This window comes from Urocitellus parryii, chromosome 5, assembly GCF_045843805.1.
Source record: "Urocitellus parryii isolate mUroPar1 chromosome 5, mUroPar1.hap1, whole genome shotgun sequence".
NCBI lineage: Eukaryota > Metazoa > Chordata > Mammalia > Rodentia > Sciuridae > Urocitellus > Urocitellus parryii.
The window spans coordinates 164,799,271-164,819,468 of NC_135535.1; the positions used below are offsets into that span (position 1 = coordinate 164,799,271).

At 41.4% G+C, this 20,198-nt stretch overlaps 1 protein-coding gene across 3 annotated transcripts in view; it reads right to left on the minus strand.

The window, feature by feature from the left end:
* Polr3a (RNA polymerase III subunit A) overlaps positions 1 to 18,509 on the minus strand; it is a 41,964-nt gene extending 23,455 nt beyond the window's left edge. For all 3 annotated transcript variants that reach the window (XM_077798563.1, XM_077798562.1, XM_077798561.1), the window contains exons 1-16: positions 18,371 to 18,509; positions 16,462 to 16,597; positions 16,059 to 16,196; positions 15,425 to 15,596; positions 15,003 to 15,157; positions 12,123 to 12,362; positions 11,843 to 12,005; positions 11,528 to 11,664; positions 10,125 to 10,228; positions 9,336 to 9,477; positions 8,280 to 8,420; positions 5,915 to 5,984; positions 5,332 to 5,459; positions 4,801 to 4,939; positions 3,171 to 3,335; positions 1,287 to 1,459 (exon numbers count right to left, since the gene is read on the minus strand). In XM_077798563.1, the coding sequence (XP_077654689.1) occupies positions 1,287 to 1,459; positions 3,171 to 3,335; positions 4,801 to 4,939; positions 5,332 to 5,459; positions 5,915 to 5,984; positions 8,280 to 8,420; positions 9,336 to 9,477; positions 10,125 to 10,228; positions 11,528 to 11,664; positions 11,843 to 12,005; positions 12,123 to 12,362; positions 15,003 to 15,157; positions 15,425 to 15,596; positions 16,059 to 16,196; positions 16,462 to 16,597; positions 18,371 to 18,414 (2,247 nt within the window). In that variant the 5' untranslated portion in view covers positions 18,415 to 18,509. The remainder of the gene's footprint in view (positions 1 to 1,286; positions 1,460 to 3,170; positions 3,336 to 4,800; positions 4,940 to 5,331; positions 5,460 to 5,914; positions 5,985 to 8,279; positions 8,421 to 9,335; positions 9,478 to 10,124; positions 10,229 to 11,527; positions 11,665 to 11,842; positions 12,006 to 12,122; positions 12,363 to 15,002; positions 15,158 to 15,424; positions 15,597 to 16,058; positions 16,197 to 16,461; positions 16,598 to 18,370) is intronic.
* Positions 18,510 to 20,198: the final 1,689 nt, after the last annotated feature.

Here is a 20,198-nt window from a genome sequence, read left to right on the forward strand (position 1 = left end):
AATTAATAAAGGTTTCAGTGCCTCAGAAGACCAAAATACCCTAGCTATATAAATACCTGCATCTTCCATGAGGTTCTGGAATCAGTGTATATGGCAAAAAAAAAAAAAAAAAAAAAAAAAAAAGTAACGAACTTGAAAAATCCTTTAAATGGCCTATAAAATATAGAATACACAGGGCTTTGGATACAGTTCCCATACAACAAAATACCTGTGTGTATATATATATATACAGCCATGTGGAAACACATATCCCCACATAAGAGCGAAATAGGAAGTCTGTTAAAGAGGACTGCTTGTACAATTTATACAATTTGTCAACCTTTTCATGCCATGTACCATGAATTTGCATGAGCTAAGCCTAGGATGAGGTGACTCTACCAAATGTTCTTGCCCATGAACACATCCAGGTTGCCACTCTTCAATTCACAACATAGGATGCTGAGTCAGCTAGGAGACAGGATTCTGTTAAAATTGGTCCGACAGAGGCCTCAAGTCATTTTCTAGGTAGGTGCCAGTGAGAAACATAAACTTATTGGTCTTTATAAGACTTGGTGAGACTAAGAATGATTTGTGTGAATACCTCACACAATTATGGTTTCGTTACTTTAGAAAATACATTTCAGTAAAAAGCTTCTTTATGTTTCAAGAGGCTTTCTTCCTCACTGAGGTGAATTAAAGCTCAGAACCATAGGCCATGGCCAAGGGTAGAAGGGGTCAGGCAAAACCCTGGTGTCCTCTGCCTGTTGACCTGGTTGCTTCAGAGAGTTTCAAGTTCCCAGGGAGTGAGCCTCATTGACTGAGCCTCCAGCTAAGCTGGCTTTAAATGTGAGGGGGCAGCAGGTTGGCTGTGTGACTATCAGATGTGAACTTTCCATCCTGTATCCAAGTTTCTTTAAAGACCTTCCATTCACAGAGCTGTGGTGCCAGTTTCTACAGAAGGTTGCTGAAAACAGAGAGGGCAGAAGCACTAATGGGCAGTCACAGGGGGTGTGAGTGTGAGCTTGAGACAAGAGCAGCCCCGTGTGGCAAAATGAACAGATGGTTGTGTTCTCACCACCTGGAACACGGGAGCTGGAAGGGATGTGAAGGACTTGGTCAAAGGTCCTGCCCTTGGTAAACAAATGGGCATACACGTGGCCAGCATAGGACCAAGACGCAGGAGGCTGTATCCTTACTTTCAGCTCCTTAATACCTTCTCTGCATGGCTGCCTGCCCATGTCCTGCAGACATCCCTTCAGCTGTGGTGAGCATGCTGTGGCTGATCCGAATCATAGGGCTGCTCTTACCTCCAGAGTCTCCTCGGCAGTGCAGCCAGGCTGCTGCTGCAGCTTGCCTGTGTTCAGGGCTTCGATGTACTCATCACATTTCTTATAGCCAGCATTCAGCAACTCATACTTGGCCTTCAGTAGTCCTTGGCCAGGTGTGACATCACCAATCCCAATTGAGAATCCACGGTTAGCTGTAGGAGTTGGTGGGCAGATCCAGAATAGAGATATAAATGTTGCTCAAGAAAGCTCCTAGGTATAATTTATAACTTTGTACTATGAAGTAGTCCCTCTCTTATCTGTAAGGGAAATGTTCCAAGAGCCCTGCTGGGTGCCTGAAGCTGCAGAGTACTAAACCCTATATGTAATATTATGTAATACTGTATTTTTTCCTATACATTCATACCTATGATAAAGTTTGATTTATTGTTTAATTTTAAACTGAGGATTAAATCCAGGGGTATTTAATCACTGAGCCACATTCCCAGCCCCTTAAATATTTTATTTAGAGACAAGGTCTCACTGAGTTGCTAAGTGCCTCACTAAATTGCTGAGGTTAGCTTTAAACTTGTGATCCTCTTGCCTCAACCTCCCCAGTCTCTGGGATTACAGGGATGCTCCACCTTGTCTGGCTAAGTTTGATCATTTGTTAGGCACTGTAAGTGATTAACGATAATGAATAGAATAATTTACTATAAGATACTATAATAAAAGTTATATAAAAGTGGTCTCTTTCTCTCAAAATATCTTATTGTTCTGTTCTTACTTTTTCAGATTCTCATTGACTATAGGTAACTAAACCACAGAAGGGAGGACATGGTATATAGACTACCATACATAATTTGAAGTATAAAAAATGTTTTTATACTCAGGAGACTGAGGCAGGAGGATCCCAAGATGAGGCCAGTCTTGGGCAACTCAGTGTGAACCTGTCTTAAAATCAGAAAAGACCGATATGTGGCTAAGTGGTAGCGTGCCTGGGTTTGATCCCCAGTTCCATAAACAAACCAAAAAAATCTCACAAAAATTTGCCACAATTCAATCAAAGAACAGCTTCCTATCTCAGCCCCTAGAGAGTTAAATAAAATAACAAAGACTCACTTACTCTTCTCTCAGACCTTATGATCCCTTGGGGAATGCAATGTTCTCCACTATAACATAAAGTAGAGTGAGTGATATTTAATACTAAAGAGCAGGCTCTAAGATAGCATGGCTGAAACCTGTTTGCCCTTGTATTTTCAGAAATCACTCCCAGAGAACAACAAGTGAACTCAGTTGTGGCACACACCTATAATCCCAATAACATAGGAGGCTGAGGCAGGAGGATTGCAAGTTCAAAGCTACTACAACTTACTGAGACCCTGTCTCAAAAAAAAAAAAAAAAAAAGACGGAGCAATACCTTCAAAACTAAGGGAAACTAATTTTCATTCTGTAATTTGATATCCAGACAAAGAATCAATTAGATCAGCAGCATAGGGATTTTTTTTTGGGGGGGGGGCATGAAAAAAAATCATTCGACACATGCCATGCTCAAAGCATGTACAAACAAAGGCAACTATTGAGTGTAAGAGCAATACTCAATCATGGGCTTAGGCTGAATCCTGGGAGGCCTGGAAAACAGTGCTTCCAAGGTACTTTGAGGCAGCCCATGAAGGCCTTTTATATAATACAAACCTGTCTGTAGGCAAGAGGGAGTGACTGCAGATTTTGCAGAGAGAAAAGCAGATTTAAATCTACAAACTAGTCAATTTCATTAATAAATGCACTCATACTCTGGTATGGAACAAGCATCATTTTCTCTGTGTGTATGTGTGTGTGATGAACCAACTATAAAGGATAAACTATCATAAACCCTAAAACTCTTAATCACTGTAGCAATAACAAGAGAATGCTGAGACACTCACACAGGTACACAGGGGCCAGCCTGGCAAGCCGGGACATAGCATCAGCAGCTTCATTCTGCCCCCAGTCTCGCAGCAAAATGTAGAAAATATTATTCTTGGATCCCGATCCCAGTGTTCCTTTGTCCATGCTGCCACTCATCAACTCACTGTTCTGGATTGTGACATCTGGAACAATAATACTGATTATGCATTTAGACAAATGATTATTTATCACATTCCATAATGAATTTGAGGCAGTTGCTACTGAAAACTAACAGCAGTATCACTGTAAACAGCCCACACTCCAAAAAGGAAAAAGAAAAGAAATTTAAATCTAGAAAGCAACAAAATACAATCTAAAATATAAAGCTAGCCTGAGGGTGTAGCTCAGTGGTAGAGCAGGTGCTTAGCATGCATGATGCACTGTTTGATCACTAGCATGCAAAAAATTAAAAAAATAGAACAAGAAGCCAAAGTATCTTTAAAAGCTCTGTGTGTGTATATGTGTATGTTTTTCTTTTTGGCACCTGGGATTGTACCCAAGGCTGCCCACATGTGCATGCTAAGTACCCACTTTACCACGGAGCCACACTCCCACAAAGTACTTTTTCAAGGGACTAAACCAGAGGAAGATCAATGTCCTTCAAAATACAGTATAAATCTTGACCTTCAGAGAACCTTTACAATCCACTTCTTCAGTTCAGAATCCTGGACAGTCATTTTTAGACATGAGGCCTTGTTAGCAAAGTCCATTCTAAATCAGTGTAACTAAGTAGTCTACTGGGGAGCTGTTTTTGAGTGGCCTGGGGAGAGCAAAGCAGCTTGCACCAGAAAGCAAGCCATGGATGCTAGTTTTATGACACTGGTCCTTCCATCATGCTTTGGAATGTAGCAGTTTTAGGAAGACTCAGGTGACTTGCAACTAAATCCTGCTATATCTGATCTTTATGTTATCAAAACATTTTGCTGAGAAGATGAGACAGGAAAAAAAAAATTAGTCTTGGGATACAGCTCAGTGGTAAAGAAGTATTTGCCTAGCATATGTGAGGCCCTGGGTTAGATCTCCAGCACCAAATAAATAAGTAAATAAAGAAAACTTATACTTCTTAGTTTTACTTTTGGACACAAAATAATAAATTATATGCCTTAAGTAATGAGACCCTACTTGTAATCCTAGCTATCAGGAGGCTGAGACAGGAGGATTGCAAGTTTGAGGCCAACATTTGCAACTCAGCAACACCCTGCCTCAAAATGAAAAAATAAAAAAGGCAAGGGATGTAGCTCAGAAGTAGAGCAGGTTCAGTCCCTAGTACCATAAAACCACCACGATAATGGACCCTTGTTGATGTTCCCCCAGTTCAAAAGAAGGCAAAATAGAAGACAAATTGCATTAACTGACAAAAACTATTCATTTAGAGAAGAATACTAACCACTCGATTACACATCTACATGATCTCTAGAGAAATGGGGAATTACATATGAGAGAAGAAGGACCTGCTTCTTCCTGAAGCGTCAACTTCCTGCTAGAGGCCTTTGGAGAAACATTGGAATTGCTGGCTAAGGGAAAGTACCTGGTAAAGTTAATTTCTGGCCACCTGCTTTTCTGCCATATGTCTGCTCCCCCCGGCCACCCCCAGTTCTTTCAACTCACAGGAATCATTGACACAGAGATCTTCCCCCTTGCCACAGTACTGCTTGCCCTTGGTTCGGAGGTTGGCCCTCACTGGATTGTCATCACTAGGTCTGAGGATGACACTGAAGATCTGTTTTCCGGTCCACAGGGTGACAGGCTAGGGATGGAAAGGAAGCCAGAGATGAGGGGCTGAGCCTGGTCTTACCACCTTTCACCTAAGGCAAGATGGTTCAATGATTCCACACCAAGCCTGGTACCAACACAGTTACACTTACTCTATCAGATGTTCTGCACAGACACACATGTACTTGTGTATGGACACGTAACTACTATAAGCACCTTTACTTATTTTTTTAATTTTCTGGTGGTATTGGGGATTGAATCTAGAGGTCTTCTACCATAGAGCCACAACTCCACCCTTTTTATTTTATTTTGAGATAGGATCTCACTAAGTTGCCTAGGCTGGCACCAAACTTAAGATTCTCCTGCCTCAATCCTCCAAGATGCTGGGAGAACAGGTATGTGACACTGTGCCCAGCCTACACGCACCTTCAGTATTGTAGGATGTGGAAGACGAACTTTAATTTTCTCATCCTTGCCAACCAATATTGAAGCAATGATTTGACAAGCCTTGGCTCTGTCGAAGAAAGTGTCCTTGAGAGTGAGGAGATAGGCACCTAAGAGTGTTAGAACCAGCACAAAACAAAGAACAGGATTGAAATTAGAGAAATCCATATGCTTTCAATTTTAAAATACAATCATACTACTTACCAACACAATGAATTAAGTAGGTAGTGCTTATTGGCTCCCTCCTCCAACTAGAATCTAAGCTCAGTAAAGTGTCTTTGTTTTGCACACTGCTGAGTCCCTGATACGGGGACAGATTCTAGGCCATCAGGCATTAGGCCTAGAAAATGCCCCATGGTGGGAGCTGGGAGCATTTGATGAATCAATGTATTTTTAATCAACAATTAAAAATACCTTAAACAGGTTCATGAGCAAACTTAGTAAACAAATATAATTAAACACAGGCAATTAAATAGCTTTTCAAGTCATCACATGAATCACTGTGAATGAGAATTCCCATGTTCCAGAGTCAGAAATTTATTTCTCATGAATTTCACACTCGCACCTGTTAAAAAATCCTGAATAGCAGCAATGAGTGGCTCCCCATTCCTTGGAGTTACCAGGTTTGCTTTAGTCTGAAGGAGAAATAAGCACAATAAGTTAGGCATTTTTGGCTGCATGATGTAGTCCAAAGCCCTGCAGCACAAAGCTTTCCAACTGTTGTGAATGAAGAAAGAATATCAGAAAGGGGAGGTTAAGAAACGGGGGGGGGGGGGCAGGGGGGGCAGGGGTCTTAAGCCTTGTTTTCTCACTCACTCCCAGTTCCTTCCCCTGTTAAGGAGAAGGAAAAAAGTACCAGAAAGATTGGCCTTGGAGGTTCATATTGACACTAAAGTGAAATCTGGGGAAGTTGCTTTAGAATTCTACAGAGTTCTACACACACAAGACTTTACCTATTATTAAGTGTACTTCTCCAGAGCAAATTCACTTCTATGAATGCTCAGCAGCAGTGTGACCTCTGAAGCCAACCAAGTCCATATAGCTCCACATGACTGTAAGAACTGCTCAACTTCTCTTTTTTGAGACATTACATCTCAACAACAAAATTGAATTCTGAGGGATGGGGGATGTAGCTCAGTGGTAGAGCACATTTTAGCAATGTGAGGCCCTGGCTTTAATCCATAGTCCCCCCCACCCCCCCCAAAAAAAGGACAGGTTACTTGTATTTGAGTGCAAGTGTGACTGCTCCTTGTTTTTTTTTTTTTTTTTTTTTTTGAGGGTCCAGGGCCAACTGCTTTGCTCTTGATGTAGAGGTGCTCGTATGCTCGTGGGTATTCTGGGTCTCTTCAACCCAGAGTCCTTTGTGGCAAGGCCTTGTTATTGCCTACTTCTGAATCACTGCTCCTTCAATTGGAGTGGGAGATAGGATACACTTGCCGGTTCCCTCACCTGTTTTAGAGCATCTCTCTGAGGTAGAATAGCAGGTGGTCTGGATATAGGAGCAGAGGATGCGGGGTGGAGTTTGTTTTTTTTTTCTGAAAACTCTTCTGGGTAATTTGTGTCAATATCCAAGCTAAACCCTATCACATTTAACTGAGAACTGCTGAATAAGAATGGGAGATGACAACTTTCTTTCATGAAACTGAGTGGATTTATTCAGCTGGTAACCAAGGACTCCTCCATCCCAACACCCTAGAAGCCTGTGTCTTACTGTTATCATATTTTTCTGGGGGGAATGGGGGTACCAGGGATTGAACTCAGGGGCACTTGACAACTGAGCCACATCCCAAGCCCTATTTTGTATTTTATTTAGAGACAGGGTCTCATTGAGTTGCTTTAGAGCCTTGCTATAGTTGAGGCTGGCTTTGAACTCACGATCCTCCTTGTCTCAGCCTCCTGAGCCACTGGGATTACAGGTGTGTACCACCATGCCAGGCTTACTGTTATCATTTTTAACTATATTGTAAAAAAATGGCTGTAGTGTAGATTCTGAAAAGCAAAATCAGAGATAAAATCTAACTGGCTGGCTTCTATTACTATTAATGGCTATTATTCCCAGTAACTTTCTAAACATTACCTTTTGTTAGAAAAGCAATGTTTGTTGTAGAAAAAAATGTACAAAAATAATTGTTAAAACCCCAAAACTATGCAGGAAATGCTAATCCTAAACCAAAAATAGGTTAGAAGTATCACATCAAAAATGGTAAAAAAGGATCTGGGGATATAGCTCAGTCGGTAGAGTGCTTGCCTCACAGGTACAAGGCCCTAGGTTCAAACCCCAGCACCACCCCCCCGCCAAAAAGGTAAAAAAGATGGGTGTTATGGCGCACACCTATAATTCCAGAGGCTTGGGAATCAGAGAGGAGGATTTTGAGTTGAAAAGCCAGCTTCAGCAATTTAGTGAGGCCCTAAGCAACTCAGTGAGACCCTGTCTCTAAATAAAATATAAAATGAGCTGGGGATGTGGCTCAGTGCTCCTCGGTTCAATCCCTGGTACCAAGAAGAAGAATTTAAAAAAAAAAAGGTAACAGGTAGCTAGGCACACTGTGCACACCTGTAATCCCAGAGACTCAGGAGGCTGAGGCAGGAATATTACAAAGTCGAGGACAGCCTCAGCAACTTGGCGAGGTCCTAAGCAACTTATAAATAAATAATAAAAAATAAGAAGAAAGGGCTGGGGATGTGTCTTTGTGGTTAATCACCCCGGGGTTCAATCCCCAATACAAAAAAAACAAACAACAAGACATTATTACAGACACTAGCTCTCTATTTCCAAAGAAGACTGCCAAAGGCTCAAGAGAAATCAATGAAATGCCAGATAAACACAGGCACTGGTGCCCCTGCTAGTTGTGGTGGTATTTTTCACAGGCCTCCTTACCCCCATTTCCCTCCTTAGCAGAAGCAAAGCTGGGCCACACCACTTTACCTACCCCCATCAGAACAAGGGCTTCAGCTTTAGCTTCTTCTGTCTGAGGAAGATGAAGATTCATTTCATCCCCATCGAAGTCTGCATTATAAGGAGTACAAACACACTCGTTAAATCTGAAGGTCCGGTGGGGCTTGACTCTGGCCTGGGAAATACAAAACAAAATGGGAAAAGGACTTTGGCATGCATTCAAAAATTGGTTTCAAAACATTGAAAAATGGCTTCCTGGAAAACTGGACACTTTAAGGAAGTAAATTTTTGGTATTTATTTATTTATTTTTTGTTCTCTGTTGCTTTGCCAGGCGCTAAGCAACTTAGCAAGCCCCTGTTGCAAAATAAATTATAAAAACTGGCTGAGGATATGGCTCAATGGTTTAGTGCCCCTGGGTTCAATCCCCAATACAAAAAGAAAAAAATCTTTTCAGCATTTTAGCTCTTAGTTAATATGCAAAGTTAAATCAAAAGTCAATTTTCTGGCTGGGCACAGTGGTACACACTTGATTACCAGCAACTTGGGAGGTAGAGGCAGGAGGATTGTGAGTTCAAAGCCAGCCTCGGCAAAAGCAAGGTGCTAAGCAACTCAATGAGATCCCGTCTCTAAATAAAACATACAAAATAAAGCTAGGAATGTGGCTCAGTGGTCAAATGGCCCTGAGTTCAATCCCTGATAACCCTTCCCACACACAAAGCAAATTTCCTGCCATATATGTGGTGCTGAGAATTGAGCTCAGTGCCTCACATGTGCTAGGCAAGTGCTTTACCACTGAGCCACAACCCCAGCCTCACATTTTTATTTCCAAGTAAAACGAGTTACTTTCATACTGACTTTCAATTAGATCTTCTCTGTTGCTTTGCTGCATATACATTTTACATTATACTTATTAAAAGTAGCTAAAGTAAGCTTAAAATTAAATAAGTTTCACTCAGCTAAACACTGAGAGGGAGGTCACATTACAAAAATTTGACATGATGTGCAATTTTAGGAGTCTGTAATTAAGCAGTGAATACACACAGCAAATTTTTACTTGAAAGAAAATAAAAACAATAATCCTGTACTCACCAGATGAGCCATTATACTCAATTTGTGCAGTGAGGGCTGCCGATTAAATAGCACCACGTCTCCATCTATGAGGTGTCTCTCTACAATGTCACCATACTTGAGTTCCTGAGCCATCTTTTCCCGATTTCCGTATTTCAAAAACCTGAATGTGCAGTGATAAAGGTGACCTGTGACATCAAAGTTCTCCTTTGACACCAGATTTTTGCCACTAAGGATTCAATCTCTAAAACATTTCATTAAATCAATCAAAGACACCTCCATTTTAAACTCAGAACATTAATTTTTGTGCTAGCAAAAGCTATTAAATTATGACTGTTGGTTTAATATATTTCCTAATTTTAGAAATGTTAGAATATGAAAAAAATGTGTCTGAGAATCACAGAAATATAATAAATCAGCTTCTCCCGCAGGCCCTGCACTAGCGGTCAGTTCATCATGCTGCATAAGCCACACTTGGCCCTGTGAGTGCCACGGAGTTAGGAGTGCACTGAAGGAAGCCTAGAGAGCCCAGTGACACAGGAGATGATCCACTTTCATAATCCAAGGTATTCTTTCACCTAGGCCTGCTAATGTTACATGCCAGGGAACACATGAACACTTCACATATATCAAAGATCAAACTGAGCAAGTGACACACACAGGCCCATTGAAATTTAAAGAGATTTTTCCCATATGTGGAAGTGTCACAGTCATCGTACTCTGGACTGCATACTGTGGTTGAGCAGGTGACAGTGAACTTGGTCTTGAGAACACAGTTAAATCTAACTAGACTGGGAGAGCATTCATTACCTTTTCATTTGTGTATGTCTCTGCTGGATGAAATTAGCTCCTGGGTGAACTTCAGGGCCATTTCGAACCAGTTTCCTCAAAAAATTGATGTTTGCTTTGTTTACCTGAAAGACAATTAAAAACACAGTAAGATATTCTCAGGTTTCTATAAGCCTGTAAACTACTGATTGTGTCCTAATCATTCCTTGAGTAGATTCTAGAAGAAAAAGAAGCTCCCCTGGGCAGCCTGCTGTCTTCGGTCTTAAGTTTAACAGTCTCTACTCAAATCACTCTCTTGCTGAGTCCTGGCCAAGTCCTTTCTGGCCTTTGGTTTCCCCATCAGTAGAACGAACAGGCTGGACTGATGCAGAGACCTGTTAGAACATTCTGTAATCCAAGAAACAGGTGGCAATTTCATCTGTAATTGTTATTATTGTTTAAAAATTTTTTTTGTGGTTGCAGGTGGACAGAATGCCTTTATTTATTTATTTTTATGTGGTGCTAAGGATCGAATCCAGTGCCTCATATATGCTAGGCCAGTACTCTGCCACTGAGTTATAACCCCAGCCCCTCATTTGTAATTATTTACTAGAGGTGCACTGTCTGCCTTAGTCACACTCTGCTGCCTATTGGGTAGCTGTTTGTAGAAGGGAATGTCAGAAAAAGAAACTCTTGCATCATTTATAACTCAACTGAGGACACTCAGCACAAACCTCACCAGAAGCATCTATTATCTGGGCTAACTGAATCATAAGGGCACAGCCCATCTATATGCTCTTTTTATCAGGCCCTGTAGCCACGTAAACTTTCATAAAAGGAGAGGACTGTAAATACCATGATATACTCAATGTGAGTGCGAACTGAGTATAAATGGTGGCTGCCTTTCTAGGTATACATCAATAGCCTTAAAGTGTTCAAACTCTTTGACTCAGTTATTCCACAAGTTTAGAAATAATAATATCCCCCCAAAATTAACCAAATGTGGTGTTTATTAATTACTTTAAGATGAGACATAAACCAACATAGAGAGGTATGTACAATATTAAAACGTGAAAAAAAGGAGAACAGCATGTATAATGTATACGGGTATATGTATATAAAATCAAATACAAATGTGGTGTATATGTCAAAGACACAATATGTAGTTTATGTGTACAAGACAAACTGGGAAGACACATATATTCATATAAATGAAACTGTGGTTGGGTGGTTGTTTGGGGACTTTCCTCTGTCTATAGTTTGGAATAGCAAAACATCATATAAAAGGCTGGATTTAAAACAAAGAATCTGGAAGCTGGGGATATAGCTCAGTTGGTAGAGTGCTTGCCTTGTATATACAAGGCCCTGGGTTCAATCCCCAGCACCACAAACAACAACAACAATAACAAAAACCACAAAGAATCTGGAAACTAATTGGTACTTACCTTCTCAGGAAAAGTCAGGATTTTGGCCACATGCACTGGCACAGCTACTTCATCAATTCGGAGGTTGGGGTCAGGTGAGATGACTGTTCTGCCAGAAAAATCCACTCTCTTTCCTGAGAGATTGCCTCTAAACCGACCTAAATACATAAAAACATGTCATAGGTTCTCACAGCATGTTGTTCATTGTTTGGGAGTAATATGAACCTTGACATTGAGGAAAGCCAGTGATCTCTAACTAGGTAAGCCAGATGTACATTCTACACAAGGATATCAAAGACAGTAGGCTATCTTCTACACATTTTGTGAGAAACCTACCTTGTTTTCCCTTTAGGCGCTGGACAAAACCTCTGGTCCATTTTTTGGGTGCCATGTTGAGGGGAATACCGGAGAGCTCACTGTTAATATAGAGGGCACACTGCAACTGTAGAAAATCCCAGTCCTCCATGATCATCTGGGTCTTGGCTCCAGAGATCCGATGCTAAAATAAGCAGTGAAATATCAGGAAAAAGCCTGATCATTTAATTTTTCTTGTGTTTTCTTGACCAGAGGTTTGGGAGAGATACACTACAAACACAAACTAATGGGAAGCACTGACCTTTTTAATAACATCATTTAGGAAAATGATTTCTGTCAATTTCATCGTCAGATCATCTTCATTGGTGCCAGACTTCAAATCACTCACGACGGAGGGTCTAATACACAAAGGAGGCACTAAAAGTCGTGTGAGAATCAAATCAGAGGGCTTTCCAGCTTCTGGATTCATCAGAAGTAGAGGGACATCTTCAGCAGGGATTCGTTTAAATAAATTCAGAACTATTAAAGGATTCAAGTTTTCCTAAGGGAAGGAGGAACGGAAGGAATGGAGAGAGTAGGTTAGTTTCCAATCGGTAGGGCATGCTCTTCCTTCTCCATGCTCTCTAACCTGTTCACCACTTAAATTAGGGCAAGTGGCCAGCATGTTGGTGCAGGCCAGTAATCCCAGCAGCTCTGGAGGTGGAAGCAGGAACTTGTGATCCTCTTACCTCAGTCTCCCAAAGTAGCTGGCATTACAGATATGCACCACTATGCCTAGCTAAAATCTGTTCTTAATTGTGAAAAGGTGCAAAGAGCCTGACAGGTTACTGACTAGATAAGATCCCAGTATATCCATGTATGGAAAACCATGAGAAAAATTATATGCAACAGTTCATAACTGTAATTCCAGTGATTCTGGGGGCTAAAACAGGAGGATGACAAGTTTGAGGCCAGCCTCAGCAACTTAATGAAATCTTTCCCCCAAATCAAACGGGCTGGGGATATATCTCAGTGGTAGAATGCCCCTGGGTTCAATCCCCAATACCATAAAAATAAGAAAACAAAATAAAACAAAGACACCACAGAAATACAGTTACTGACATAAAAAGTTCATAAAATATTGGTAAATGAAATAAGCATGTGTATGTGTGGTCCCATTTAAAAGAAAAATATACGTCTTTGCAGAGATGAGGAAATGGAAGCATTTAATGAGGTGTTGAGTTGTTAACAGGTGTCTCTGAGTGGAATTATAATCTTTTTACTTGTGTTTTGATACTTTAAAGTTTTAAAATTAGATTAAATTGCCTTTGAATTAACTTCATTAATAAAAACACTACACTGTTAAAAACTCACTTATAGGAACTATGTAGATTACCAGAGATCCTATGTCTTGTTGTCTACTCATTAAATTTTCTGGAGGGATGGGGTGTGGTTGTGCATGTCTTTATTCCCAGCAACTAGGGAGGCTGAAGCAAGCAGAAGGATCACAAGATTGAGGCCAGCCTGAGCAACTTAGTGAGACCCTCAGCACTCAGAGAGACCCTATCTGGAAAAAAAAAGGCGGGGGGGTGGCTGGGGATAATACTTCAGTGGATAAAGCACTCCTGGGTTCAATTTTTAATTCCCATTAACAAAAAAACCAAAAAACAACAAAACCAAAAAAAAAATTTTTCTAAAAATTTCTACATTAAAATAAATTAATTTGATTAATTTGGTAGAGGGATTTAAAATTGAGTGGCTGAGAGTGTATGTTACAAGTAGAATTGCTATACTTAGTGAGAAGAGAACAAAGAAAGAAATATTTGAGTAGCTATTGACATTAGGACCGCAGCAAGAGAAAGGTAGGGTAGTCCTGCTCTGGAGGACAGCAGAGTGTAGCTGGGAAGATGGGACGAACCCCAACAGAAAGATCTTTGCCCAGGCCCTTGCCCAATGTGGATTCCCTTCCTTAGCCTCCCTGTTCCCCAGCTACAGGCATTTCATTACCACCTGGGGCAGTCAGGTAGGAAATTAACAGAACCCTAAAAATGGGACAAAGGCCAGACTTCACCAAGAGTACCAGACAGTACCAGACAAGAGATTACAAACATCCAGAACTGAAGGGCATGAGAACTAGCAAGTCTGGAAACCACTTCTTACCAAGAGCAGTCACTCAAGAGTGATGTGACAGGATAGAGTTGGAAAATACCATGGTAGGTGAAGTAAACCAATCCCAAAGGCTTAATGTTTTCTCTGATAAGTGGATGGTGATCATTAATGGGTGTGGGGTGGGGGCAAATGGGAAGAATGGAGGAACTTTGGATAAGGCAAAGGGGAGAAGGGAAAGGGAAGGGGAACACAGGTAGGAAAGATGGTGGAATGAGATGGACATTATTACCCTAGGTATACGTATGAAGACATGAATGGTGTGACTCTACTTTGTGTTCAACCAGAGAAATGAAAAATTGCGATCCATTTGTGTACTAAGAATTGAAATGCATTCTGCTATCATGTACAACAAATTAGGAAAAAAAAAAAAGTGATGTGACAGCTGGGAACAGTGGCATGTACCTGTAATCCCACTGATTTAAGAGGCTGAAGTAATAGGATCACATGCTTGAGGCCAGCCTAAGCAACTCAGTGAGACTCTGTCTCAAAATAAAAAATAAAAAGGGCTGAGGTGTAGCTCAGTGGCAGAGCACCCCTAGATTCTGTCTCTAGTATTTCAAAAAAGCAAAAGAAGAGGGATGTGATAACAGCCTCCTGAGAGGCACACATCTGCTCTGCATCAGGAAAAAGAAACTAGGAGTTGCTGGCAAGAAGCACAGGAAGGCCTCATTCTTGGCCTGCTTGTGATTTTCCTATACTTCATCATCTATGTGAGGAATAGAGTCTATTTATGCCCAGTACAGCTATAATTTTTAAATATTTTACAATAAAAATTAATAAAACTTATTTACTATTAGAACTAAGGGAAATAAGAAAAACAAGTGAGGCTACAAGGGCCAGTTAGTTCATAAAAATTTAGTGCCAGATAAATACCACAGCACAGTCACATGATAATTCCTGGGAACTTAATTGGAATTCTCATTTCTTTTGAGAGAAAGTGGGCATATGCAGGTTAGGAGGAGGTGCGAGAGGGAGGGGTGGGTGAGTGACACAGGGAGGGCAGGCGGAGGCCAGCATGCATTTTCAGGCTCACCTGTGCCCTTCCCAGCAGTGGCTCGACTTCTTTGTTATGCTCAATGGCCGTTTCGAAGGACTGAAGGAAACTTGATACAATAGGATCTACCACTTTTTTGTTGGTCTTGTATTTCTCATGAATTATCTTCAGTAAGCCACACTTCTTTACAGTACCTATAAGAGTTCATTCATTTACCAAAGATTAAAAAATTCAGTTTTTTAGGCTGGCCAGAGGTTAGAGCCTAGTTAATGGAATTGCTGAAATTACTATAGCAATGAAAGGTGAGAGATGCATTTCCTTATAGTACATTTGTTGCTAGGCTCCTGCGCCTAATTTAAAAGGGGAAAAAAACTGACTTCCAAATATAACATAAAGCTAATAAGATAAAGATTGAGTGAATGAAAAGGGCTGTCACTGAACCTCCTGTGTATTCCACTCACCATTAAAGGCACCACAGTGATGGCAAATACTTTTCTTCCGGCACTTGTCAGAGATTTTCTTCTTGAGGCCTCGCTTCTGAAGGTAGGTCAGGCCAGGCCTCTTTAGGTAATCCAGAAACTGCTGCTTCTCCTCCTGGGACAGCATGATATGGCAGCAGGTTTTGCAGATCATCTTTTAAAAATTAAGCAGAACAGATGATAAAAAAAGATGAATTCTTTCCTTTATAAAATGACATTCTCTTGTCCTGTAGATGGGACTGGTTGACATCATACACAGATTTGCACATAGATCTGCACAGAGAGGCAGACTGTGTTCCCAAAATGTTAGTAGGACTCATGACAAGGTGGTAAGGTTTCTGCTAATTTCTTTTTCTTTGTGATGCTCAGTATTGCTTAGATTATTATTATTGGCATTTTTTTATAATGTATAGTTACCACCTTCCCTAGGGGAATAAAGAACCCTTAAGTGAATTTAATGTAGTACAAGATGAAAACATGATGTATTTAGTATAAAAATTTCCCCATATGCATTCCTCATTGCTCATAGTTTCAAGGTTCACTCCATTGACCCTGACAATCACTTATTTCTTGGAAATAGGACTTATTTCTTGGAAATTAGGATCTGTGTGCTTACCTGTAAGATGCCTATTACAGCTCTGAAGTAACCCACATGAAAACATGGCAACTCCAGGTCGATGTAACCATAGTGACCTAGACAGTCAGCTAAGTTTTTTCCACAGGTTTCACAAGGACGGTCCTTTTCACTGGTGCCCTTTGGAAGAAAACAGCAAATGATCAACAGAGACCACTGGATAGGATGGGAGCTCAGTCCTCACACCTGGTGGATGACTCAGCATCAGAACCAAACGGAAGCTACAGTGTATTCACATCTGGCTAACGGATGGCTGGAGGCCCAAACTGTCTCAGATATGCAGGGGAGCCAGGAAGGAAAGAAACCCCGGCTACTTCCAATCTTGTAAGTCAACAGATTAATCAGTAGGTCAAGACTTAGGCACTTAGAGGGGAAGGAGACTTACCATCCTGTGGTCAAGCACCCCATACAGTAAGGGGGCATGGTTGTTGTCCTGGCTGTACAAGTTCTTACTCACAACCTGGATGTGTGCCTGTTGGCGCATCTCCTCAGGTGACTTCATTCCAAAACAGATGTGGCTTCTGGAATAGAAAGAAATGGGAGTTACAACATCAAAACTTGTAACCAAAAATTGTGATCATGCAGCACACCAAACTGCCTTTCCAACTCTCTCTTTAAGCTCTTCCTCATCAATATTAAATATACTCAAACTTTTGCTGTTTTTCCTTCAAAACATCCTTCTGTCCTACCAGACTATTTAATGCATGGTTCTCACCAAGGTCATAGAGGTGACCTGCTTGCTGCAGAATCTAGTAAGACCTTCCTCATTTTATTGCTTTGTGGCATTAGCAGTCCATCTCCTCCCCACCTCCATCTTGAAGTCCTTCCTTCTCTCGGTTTTAGGGACACCATACTCTGAGTTTTCCACCCTTAATTATGCCTTCTTTTAGAGGCCCACCCTACCAAGGATTACAATCCTTGTCCTCTTTGCATTCTATACATTCCTCGTAAGTGATTACATAACTTGACTATGTGTCAATGTCTGTCAAATCTCTTTCGGTCAGCCACTTCCATTCTATTGGAAACCTGTACAAGACACCTATTCTGGACATTTCCACTTGTATATCTCACAGGCATCTCAACTTGCCATATCTAAAATGGATACTTTCCCTCCCATATTTCGCTCTTCATTCATTCTTCCAATAGATTGAGTTTTTGCTATGGGCCAGACACCACTCTAGGTGCTAAAGATTCAGATTAGATAAGATAAATAAGTTCAGTTCAGAGTGGTGAAGACAAATAATAAATAGATATAGTCAGCCTTCTATAGCTGTGGGTGAGGAGACTCCTTCACACAGCTTCAAATCTCCTGCTTTGTTCTCATCACACCTTCCAGTATGTTCCTTGAAAAAGACTGCTTGGTCTGCCTTTTTCTGCCAGGACCCATTATGTGCTCTCAAAACCCTCTCTGCCTACCCTGATGACCTTTTTACTTTCTCCAACTAGACAACAAAGGTCATATTCTTGTCCTTTTTTTTTGGTACTGGGGATTGAACCCAAGAGTGTCTACCACTAAGCTACATCACAGTCCTTTTTATTTTGAGACACGGTCTTACTAAGTTGCTTAGGGTCTTGTTGAATTGCTGAAGTTGGTCTTGAACTTGGCATCCCCAGTTGCTGAGTTTACAGGTGTTGCACCACTGCGCTCAACTCTGATCATGCCTTATCTCTAATGCTCAACACTGAACCCAGCACACACATCCTCCTGAGTATTTGCTGCAAAAATGATGGATTCACGTTTAAACTGAGAACTCTAATCGGGGGCCACTGCCAAATACATAAGCTCTGAAGGAAAGCTTCATTTAGCGGTTTCATTGCTGAGGCTGTCACCCATCGAACTGTGATACAAGCTTTCTAGCTGACAACCCCATCCTTCGGGTCAGCAAATACTGCCTCCTTGTCATGCGCTCTGCGGCAAAACTCACATCAGACATAGTCCCCGCCCCGGACTGCTTTCCTGGCTACAGCTAAGGAAAGAGTTCGATGGGGAAAAAAAAAAAAAAGGCTGGGGGTAGGGTGTCATCACATGACTCCGGGAGACCCGCGTTTCGACCCAGGTTGTTCCCTTGGCCCAGGCTCAGGCCGTCGGCCTTCTCTGCCCAAGTCCAGGGACCTCTAGGTGCCGAAATTCCCTTGGCCTGCCCAGTGCTCTTTGACCCTCCCTGGTACTTCGGATCCTTGGTCACACCTGCTCTCCTCCTAGAGTCCCTCACCTGTGACCCTTCGAGTTAAGGGACCTCTAACCTCGGCCCCCTCTGCCTCTCATTCCTTCTCCCTTTTTTATTCCATCTTACATTTTCTTCGCTACATCCGTCTCCCGGAACTGTTCCTTCACCATGGTGCCAGCAGTCCGGGAGCCCTCCTCCGTACTCGGATCACAGAATTGATGCTTCTTACGCCTCCCGGAGTGCTTCTGAACACACGATTAAAACAACCGTGGCACCTCTCGGCCACCGTAGAGCTCCCCACGTGCTCACTTCCTCTTCCTCCGCGTGTCAAGAGAAGCCTGTTACAAACCACATTATACCCGCTTCGTACACCGCCACCTTGTGGCTCCTCCTTCAAATTACACCAATAGTTTGCAGTCAATTTTAAAAAAACCTTATTTCAGGTTCACCTAGCCAGGCCTTCAGACATAGGCGAAGTATAACTTTTTTTTTTTTTTTTTTTTTTTAAGATACTGAGGATAGAACCCCAGCACAGTAGGCAAACTTTCTACAACTGAGCTACATCTCCATCACTTTTTTATTTTTGAGTCAGGGTCTTTCTAAATTGCTAAGGCTGGCCTGAAATTTATAATCCTCCTGCCTCGGCCTCCAGAGTCGCTGGGATCACAGGCATGTGTTGCTATGCTTGGCTAAAATCTGGCAGTTCTGAGGGAAAACTGAGCCATGGTGAGCGAGTTGAATGAGGAGAAGGGAAAGGAAAGATCATTTATATATTGAAGAAACAAATTGCTTGTCTATAGTCTGTTACAATCTGTGGAAGATGAGCCAACTGTGATATCTTAGTTCAGAGAACAGGCAAGGAAATCACACTGCCAGGGCTTGGGAGTACAGAACCTAGAACCAATTCCTTACTATTTGTGAGAAACTAAACTGAACCCCAAACCTCTGAATTTGAAGAAGGAATTTCATTATAATTTCCAGATGCCATAGAGCCTCACTAATAAAACTCACATGTCACAGACAAAAAGAAAATCAGAATTTTAACCTATTTTAGAAGTCAAGCACCCAATATATCTTTGGAGTAATGTTGGAGTAATGTTTGGAACCTTTGGGTTCCACATCTGTGGTGGACTCAACCAACTATAGATTGAAAATATTAAAAACAAATTACATACTGAACAAATATACAGAATTTTTTCTTATTATTCATTAATCAATACAAGGAAACAACCATTTAATAGAGTTCACATTGTACTAGGTATTATAGGTAACCTAGAGTTAGGTTAAAGAGTCATCTGCACAGCTAGCTGCAGTGGCACCTGCCTATAATCCCAGCAGCTCCGGAGGCTGAGGCAGGAGGATTGTGAGTTCGAAGCCAGCCCCAGCAACTTAGCAAGGTCCTAAGCAACTCAGTGAGACCCTGTCTCTAAATAAAATACACAAAAGGGCTGGGAATGTGGCTCAGTGGTTAAGCACCTCTGGATTCAATCCCTGGTATTCTACCCCCCTCCAAAAAAAAAATAAAATAAAATAAAAGAATCATCTGCACATATGAAAGATGGGGGTGGTGGTTCTAGAATGCAGAAGGCCCTGGGTTCTATCTCCAGCATCACAAAAATAAATCAGTGAATAAAGGAAAGAGAAGTCAGGTGTTCTTGTACATCCCTGCAGTCCTAGCTACTGCAGAGGCCAAGGAGGGAGGATTCCCTGAGCCTAGGAGTTCCTGGCCAGCCTGGATAACACAGTGACACTTGTTTTACAACAAACAAAAACCTTTGTACATTTGGAGGATGTGCATGTGTTATATGTTAATGCAAATACTACGCCACTTTTTATATAAGGGACTTGAGTATCCATGGATTTTGGTAACCTAGGAGGAGAGAAGAAGAAGGTCATGGAATCCCCCCTAAAAATACCAAAGGACACCTCTACCAACAAGATTTGCGTAAAGAGT